General features: G+C 36.8%; 1 protein-coding gene across 1 annotated transcript in view; it reads right to left on the bottom strand.

Moving 5' to 3' along the window:
• Positions 1-921: 921 nt before the first annotated feature.
• The window catches only part of LOC113964912 (coiled-coil domain-containing protein 169-like), a 30,770-nt gene continuing 23,277 nt past the window's right edge, over positions 922-8,414 (bottom strand). The window contains exons 8-9 of the mRNA XM_027677696.1: positions 6,485-6,561; positions 922-3,049 (exon numbers count right to left, since the gene is read on the bottom strand). Coding sequence (XP_027533497.1) covers positions 2,947-3,049; positions 6,485-6,561 — 180 coding nt within the window. The 3' untranslated portion in view covers positions 922-2,946. The remainder of the gene's footprint in view (positions 3,050-6,484; positions 6,562-8,414) is intronic.

Here is an 8,414-nt window from a genome sequence, read left to right as displayed (position 1 = left end):
CAGCCATACAGTCAAGGCCCATCCAATAAACATTTGAATTTTATTCTATCACAGAATAATACACTGCTGCTATACTGATTCATTAAAAACAAAAATCATGATTCAATACCCTCTTAAATCATGAGACTTTAAGAGGAAAAAAGAGGTGGGTTTTTTTTAAATTTTGAGCTTTTAAATTTATATTTTCCAGAAACAATATGGGTAAATACTTAAAATGCCTTAGTTACCTCAAAATCATGACTCACCTGAAATCAGTGGTCTTACATGAGTAACCATGTAAAGGAAGCATCCTCTCAAGTGCCGAATTTCCCAGTACACTTATTAACGGCACTTACAGGCTACAACCAGTATATCTGGAATCCCATTACATTCTATGCTGCAGAAAGAAGTTTGGCCAGACTCAAACCTTCACCTCTGATCCTGTCTTCCTCTGATATTTAGCTCCATTTGATCACTGACCACAGCTGTCAGCAATTCAGTTTCCCATTTTTGCTTTCAGATTCCTTCAGTTTCATGTATGATGCACAGAGACTTTAGAGGAGACTGGATTTACCTTGCAGTGGTCGGCAACTTTACAAAAAATCCTGCTGTTGTGAGATCAGGGGAAAACCCGACATCACTACACCCTTATATCTACTTTAAATAAACCTAACCCTGTGATTCTGTCTTCTATGCCTAAAATAATAATACATACTATGCTTTGAAGGATTAATTAATCCTAAATGTGCTGAAATATTCGTATAGAAGATATTGTATAAAGCTATGTAACTGTTCATTGTGTAAATAAATGGCAACAAACCGCATTTCACAGGACAATACAATAGCAGTAAGAAAAGCCCACACAGATAAATCCAGGAATTTCAAAACAGTTATCCACCCAAAACCACCAAACTAAACAAAAAATTCCTACATGGTTGGGGATAGCTAGAAGTGTAAAAGTTTTATTCAGGTCCAAAGAGACAACACAGCATTTCTGAAACTAAAAACTTCATTTGCTGTTGCAAAGAAAGGGGAGTTGTCAAACTTAATCATCAGGTTTGTCCTTATTTTCAGAAAGGCAGAAAGAAAATGAAATGCCAAGTAATTCGAAGTAAGAGTACAGAACTATAACCATTTTGCACAGCAAACATTACAGCTGGAAGTTGAATTAGAATTAGAATGTTTTAGTGCTTAATTATCATACTACTGAGTTTCAAATCCCGAGATTGCTCCTGGCAAGCTGAAACAAGGACTAAATAGGATATAGTCTGCTCTTCTCCTTAGGTCATTACTGTACCAAACTTTACCAATAAATGTCTCTTTTTAGGCTTCAAAAAAAGTCTCTTTTTAAGTCCTCAGTGCCGACCACACATGAGGGAAGCATCCAAGTCTCCTGCTGTGAATAAATGCTATTCTGCCATATTTGTGCAACATTTCCACCTATTCTGAGGTTCTACAAGGTCCAGACTTGAGTGCATTAACTAACATTTGATTCAGCAGCAGTAAATGTCTGCTTCATGAATCCAAGAACTCAATCTTCTTTACTACTGCAGATGTCCCTTGTCTTTTATGCCAATAGGACCATTATGGTGATTTTTCCCCTTTTCTTATCCACAAAGACAAATGCCAGCACAATCAACCTTTGGAAATTTTCCAGGCGGAAAACAGGAACAGAAGAGTGCTAACCTAATCAGCTGTGCTATGCTGTGAGGAAAAAAACTGGCCAGGCAGATCACCCTGCTTATGAAAGAATGATACCAGGTACATTATGGCAACATTAGAAATATTTGTAATAAATTTCATACTATGTAAGAGAAAAAAATGGGGTTTCCATACTGAATAGGCTGCAGGTCTTTTCCCTCTGCATTTCAGAATGACACCCTTGGTCTTTTTGGATGACTTTAATTACAGCAACACTTTAATGCTGCCAGTAATAAAGAACTATTAGTACTGCTCTTAAAGAGGCAAAAAGCTTTCATACTGCAAAGAGCTAGGGATGCTCTTAAAATAATAAAGAGCAGTCAAGCAATCACATTTGCTCTGCCGAGAGCTCTTAAGATGTAACCCAGAGGCTTGAAGCTTCATTACCAAAACTTTTTTCCTGTTGCCACTTGAAAAATTTCTGCTGAAGTTTAATGACTAAAATGTAGGTAATAAAACTGCAACAATAATTGCATGCTTAAGAATGAAAAGACTAAGTAGCTCTATTATCACTGAAGAGATGAATTTTAGGGCTGGCACAATTTTGGACTCTAAAAGTACAGGGATCAGTGCCACTGAAGAATACAAGAGATTTTTATGGAACCCAGACTGTGGATACAAGAGTTCATCTGAGAGTTCTAATTTCAAAGAGCAACATACCAATATCAGGAAAAATAACATGGATATAGTGTTTAAAAGAAACAACCTCTTGATAAGATAGGCTCTGAAGAATCCTTAATAAAAAGTGCTCAATTTTTCTGTTATGTCTACCCATTACTACTGCCTAAAGTAGCTGGAAATGGTGCTGTGCTTCTGAACCATGCAGACAGAAAGTGGGGGTCAACACAGGATCTGTGGCAAGCCAGTTTTTAAAAAGGTTATATTTGAGACAATAGGTTACATCAGTCTGCCTTTTTCTTCTTCTTGGTTGAGAGGTCAAAATTGCTAGAGGCTTGTTTGTTTTCCATGGTTGCTGTGCAGAGCTTAAGGGTCTACATAGTGTATAAAGACATTAAATATTCTCCAAATATTCTAACATCCTCACACTGATGTGAAGCAGAATGGAAAGGATCAGAGATCATCAGTGGAAAGATGGCAACTAGAAGAAAAATTCCATTAGACAGAGGCACACTTACATTAAGGCTGCCAAGAAGACATGCCAATCTTGTTCTGGCATTACAATAAGGCACTAATACTTTCATTTTCAATTTAGAAACTTTTAATTATTTTTAAAAGTGACTGGAAATTCTTGGCAGTAACATTATATCAGTGCTTTAGTTGTGGAAGCTTGTTCACTCCTACAGTCTTTTTAATTGACCGTTTTCGAGGACTAACCATCTTCGGGTTTCCTGGAACACTGTATCTCCCTCTGAAATAAAATGGGTTAAGTTAGTCATCAAGTGTCACATTCCCTGTAAGCTTTAACTGCTAGAAATGTGCATGCTTTTTATATTTGCATATCTGATTACTATCATGAATTAATAAACTTGAGATAGAAAAAAACAAGTATATTTCTGGGTTCGCAGGTTAGCAGAGCATCTAATTATTCTGCATACAAACTCAATCTTCATCTCATGATTCCTGACTACTTCCTGTTACATAAGTGATGGCATTTGAAGAACATGAACAGAATACTAAACATGGGCACTAAGAGGATGATACCTGCCTAAGGAGGCTTTTTTGTCAGTTAAAGAATCCCCGTCAGAAAATGGAAAAACACTTCATGTAGATGTAATTACAGTGCAGGTATTCCACTCTGGAGACCCAGGCTCTCAAGCCCATGACTGTAAGAAATGCCCATAGGAAATGCTTCCAGCAGACTTCTGAAGTGGTACTCATCATGAATACATACACCATCTACATGAAACCTACTAGGGCTTCATCTTGATCGTCTAAGAAGTCAGTGGAAATGTAAACAATTCTCCAGGGAAAGAATGGTTCTTCCTCAAACTGGAAGGATTACGCTCATGACCAAGCAGCATGCATCTCTGCTCCTGGGCAACGTACCTCTGTTTCTCTTCCTGTTCATTACTCGAGAGGACAGACAGCACTTTACATACTCCAGTGACAATAATAATACAGAGCTTCAGTGTCTTTCTCAAGTAAAGGCATTTTCAGGGAAAATATATCACAACATCAAATCATTATATTCATCATGATAGTCAGATATGTGGTAGAAGCTGTGATGATGTGATCTGTGCAAGTTTCAAATTTACAGGCAAAGAGCCAACAAAGTCATCCCTAGGGATCACTAGTCTTCCTGACAGATCCTTTGTTCCAGCTCTGACAAGTGGTCTTGGTCTTGAAGGGAGAACTGTGCCCATACAGATATGGAGATGGTTCTACTCACAGCTGGAACATCAGAACCCAAGTCCCCATGTATGCTCAATAATCGATTGTTTAGATTCAAATTAGTTGATTACTCAAAATCAGTTGATTAATCTGTAGATCACTGTATGGCTTGATGAAGCAGACAGAAAATGTCCATGTGGAATTCATTAGGCACAAAACCTCTTTCAGTCAAAACCAGCTGGACTTACAGACTAAAAAGCCAGGTAGCTGCAGCAATGCAGTGTTGAAACCGAGCTAATAAGCCCCACTATATGCCTCAGTATAAGAGAGGGCTCAGAATGACAATAAATTGGCTGCTCACATTGCATCAGAGATATGAGCCATCAGGACATCTGTGTTCTTCCCAACCCTCAGCTAGCCTATCTTCTTGTCCTCTGAATAACCATAAAAAGCACCTCTACTGAACTGAACGCATCAACAATTAGTGTTCACAATAACTACTAAAAAATGTGTTCAATGTTGCTTTAATATACAGGTTGGGCTTTCCATACCTGTACCTATAGCTAAAACAAACTTTAACCATAGTTTCTTAGTATGGTTTGAGATCCAATGCAGGCATTTTGTGAATGGGCAACAGAGGTGAAATAAGTACTCTGGACAGAAAATCTTCAAATTATTCTCAAGAATATGCTTAATTTCAATCATGCAGGTTTTCTCTTATTTAACGAAATTAGTTCTCATTAATGTCAGCTTCAACAAACAACCCTCAGGCTGTAAATCAATAAGGGCATAATATGACAATGGCTGTGGTTTCCTTGTGATGATCAAGGAGTGTATACTTACATTCTAGTATTTCCTTAAAATACAAACTATGTCAAATCCCCATTCCTACATCCATTTTGCCAACAAAGATCAAAGTTTGTCCTGAAAGTTCTAAGTCACTGGTTATAAAAGGAAACCCTTTGCAAATTAGGTCCTTTTATACTAAGAACAACTTAAAAGATGAACAATTATCTTTACGGTTTAATGTACTTTGAATAGTTAAAAAAGAAAACCTCTTAGGTAAAATGGATTGAAAAGGGATATTTGTAATAATACACATCTTCTGAGACCGGCAGTTACAGGACACTTTATTTTATTTTACACTTCATTTTCTTTTGTTTGATACAAAGACAATTACAGAAACACACTGTTGTATAATTTCAGGGTAGTAATGCTCTACTAAAATAGATTGTAAAAAACCCCAACATAATCACAGGTCAGTGCTAACTCTCAGCAAATCTCAGTATCTGGCTGATGATATTTAATTTCAATGCACAGGCAGTGAATTCTCCTGGTTCTAGCTTTCTAATCTTCTCCATATGAACCACATTAAATATTACTGGGGCCAGAAGCGACACTCTGGCATATGGGGCACTTCAGTATCCCACAGTGCTTTTTCTATATGGAGAAGCTTCAGTTACAGAATTGAATTCACACTGCATTACATTAATTCATATTCTACTAATATCCTCTTCTGGAGCATGAAAGTTCACTGTTCCGATTTACAACATCCTGTGATTCTGTGCTTACATGGAATGAGAGGACAAAGCTGGGAGGCAAACATGTTCACACAATTTCATGCTCATAATTTACTTGTTACATTTTCAGATGATGCCAATATATACTGTGTATGCTCACTTTAATAATATGGGTAAGTGGGTTTGTGTAAGGGTATTTAATGTGAGATACTAAATACATAGAAACCATACTAGCTTAAGAAGTCTCTCAATACAAAGTATTTGGGAGAGTTCCAAAAGCAAATATTATATCTGCTTGCTTACACACTTTTGTAGGTATCTGCTTTTGGGCACTGGAGGAAGGTTACCGGGTTCAACAAACTTTTGATATGATTCCCTATATTCTTCATACTTTATATTCTTAACATTTCTAGTTCAGGTAAAAAATAAATCTCCTCCAATTTCGAGCTTATCCACAAGCATTACAATCAGAAATTAATTTTATTTCTATATATCTCAGAGCAGGTGGACTCTTCAAATTTATATTTCTAACCCATACAACTAAAGAGAAATCTGTTAAACAATGAAGCCTTTGTATGTTGACATCTAAAATCACTCACACTATCACCCACAAAAAACTTTACAATCCATCGGCTAAAAAGGACCTAGCAAGGCACTTATTTAATTGATTTACTGTTAATGTACTAAAGGGTATACTTATTACTCTCAACTCTGCAGTAATATAAAAAAAAATATCCATTTCAAACACAGGTTAAAAAGAAAAATCATCAGAAGTATTTTAAGATTTAAAAAGGCCATTTAAATATATGTATTTTCAACATTGCAAGATATTTAATATTCAGTAAAACTGATTGAAAAACAGTATCAAAAATTATGTTAAGAGCAATACTTTGTCAGTGGGATTATGCTTAGTGATATTTACCATGAGCAGAAATTTGCAATGTTTAAAACATATAATAAATCAGAAAACAGGAAATATAAAGGAAATTTACCTCAGTATCTGTTTTTCTCCCTTGCCAGTCAGAGCATCTGGTTTTTGCCTTTCAACAATTTTAAGTGGAGCTGAGGTCTGTAATAACCAAATTTTTACAAAACAAGTTAAATCCTAACCACAATCACAGTTAAGGAAGTAAATATTTCCAAACTAGTTTTGACGTACTACAGCCTTACTGACCTAAAGTATTTTAAGCACATATTATACTGATGCCATGTTGATTTAGGTAATTGAACACATACCAAAATCCCTTGCTGTGCAAAAATACCATTATTTATTAAGATGGATGATGAGAGAATATGTAATTTCAATCAGCATATTTTCGGTGATATTCCCTATAACTCCATGTTTTCAGTGAAGAAGCATTATGTTTCTAACATACTTCCCTGAATGAAAAACAAAACAAATTGTAGTCAATTAGTTGTCTTTTTGAATGGTTAAACCGTTAAGAATGGAAACTACATCATCAAGTCCAACTCCCTGCTCCTTGCAGGACTACCTAAAACTAAACTCTATACTAAGAGCATCATCCAGATGCTCCTTGCAGTCTGACAGGCTTGGTGCTGTGACTAATTCCCTGGGGATCCTGATCCAGTGACTGACCACCCTCTCAATGCAATGAAGAACCTTTTCGTAATGTTCAGTCTGCACTTCCCCTGATGCTGCTTCATTCCATTTCCTCGTGTCATATCTCTAGTCACCACAGAGAGGAGATCAGCAGCTCACGCTCTGCTGCCCTCCTTGAGGAAGGTGTATACTGTGATGGATGTGGTCACCACTCAGCAATAAGATCACCCCTCAGCTTTCTCTCATCCAAGCTGAACAAGCGAAGTGACCTCAGCATCTCCTCATAACTCTTGCCCTTGAGGCCTTTTGCCATATTGTTCACCCTCCCTGGGACACACTCTAATAGTGTGATGCCTTTCCTATACTGAGGTGCTCAAAACTGCACAGAGTAGTTGAAGTGTGGCAAGCTGCACCAGTGCAGTTAGGTTTACTGTCATGTTCAGATTAGCCATGTAAAAGGTAGATGTCTAAACAGAAAAGTCCCCAGGAAATTAATTTCATCTTGACCTAAAAAAGCTGTGATGGTTTGCACCTTAGACATGATTCACTCTCCATAGATTACAGAGGATTCCTCTGCAACTGCTTCAGAATGGCTATTTTACATTCAGAGAACTAAAGATAGGAATATTAATCTGAAGATTACTATTTTGCTTTCATATGATTCTGAAATCATATGAGTAAATAATTAATTGCTGAAAATATAATGCACTAACTACCTTGAGTGTCACGGGCAAAATCCTGTCCCCACTGCTCCATTTAAACAACATGCCAGTGCATATACTTCACTTCGAACTATGTTTTATGCATGTTTAAGTGTTTTTCTAGGGAGCTGAACATAGGCATTCTGCTTGCTAGCATGTTTAGCAATAAAATCAGCTTTTATTTCCTACCTTCTTCCTCTGGAAGTTCTCAGTTTCACTGTTAAAGATATTAACGGTTATCATGGGCATTTCCTGTGCTTTTTCTTGGTTTCATGCTTGGTTTCAGTCAGTTTAAGCAATTCTTTCAGATTTCGCTAAGCAGCAATGAACCATGTAAGAGAATAAGTTGCCCACTGTGCAAACACATGGAAACACTGCTAATTACAGGCTTTCACCCCAGTTAGCTATGATAGGAATTCAGAGACAGCCTTCTTGAGTGTCACACTAAGCTATTACTTTTACATTACTCAGGAATTAAGGGCTTTTCCAGAATAAAAAGTACTGTACATCTTTACAGATTCTCTTGCAGGTTCCTCCAGTTTGTAGTATCAAATGTTATGTATTACGTAATTTGCAGCAATGAAATTTAACCTGTGATTTCACCAAAACAAGGTGTCTTATCCCTACCTTACAAAATTAATGAAAATATGTGCTGTAAAG

The sequence above is a fragment of the Neopelma chrysocephalum genome, unplaced genomic scaffold (genome assembly GCF_003984885.1).
Source record: "Neopelma chrysocephalum unplaced genomic scaffold, ASM398488v2 Primary Assembly neopelma1_43, whole genome shotgun sequence".
NCBI classification, from domain to species: Eukaryota; Metazoa; Chordata; class Aves; order Passeriformes; family Pipridae; genus Neopelma; species Neopelma chrysocephalum.
This window is presented reverse-complemented; position numbering and strand designations above follow the sequence as displayed.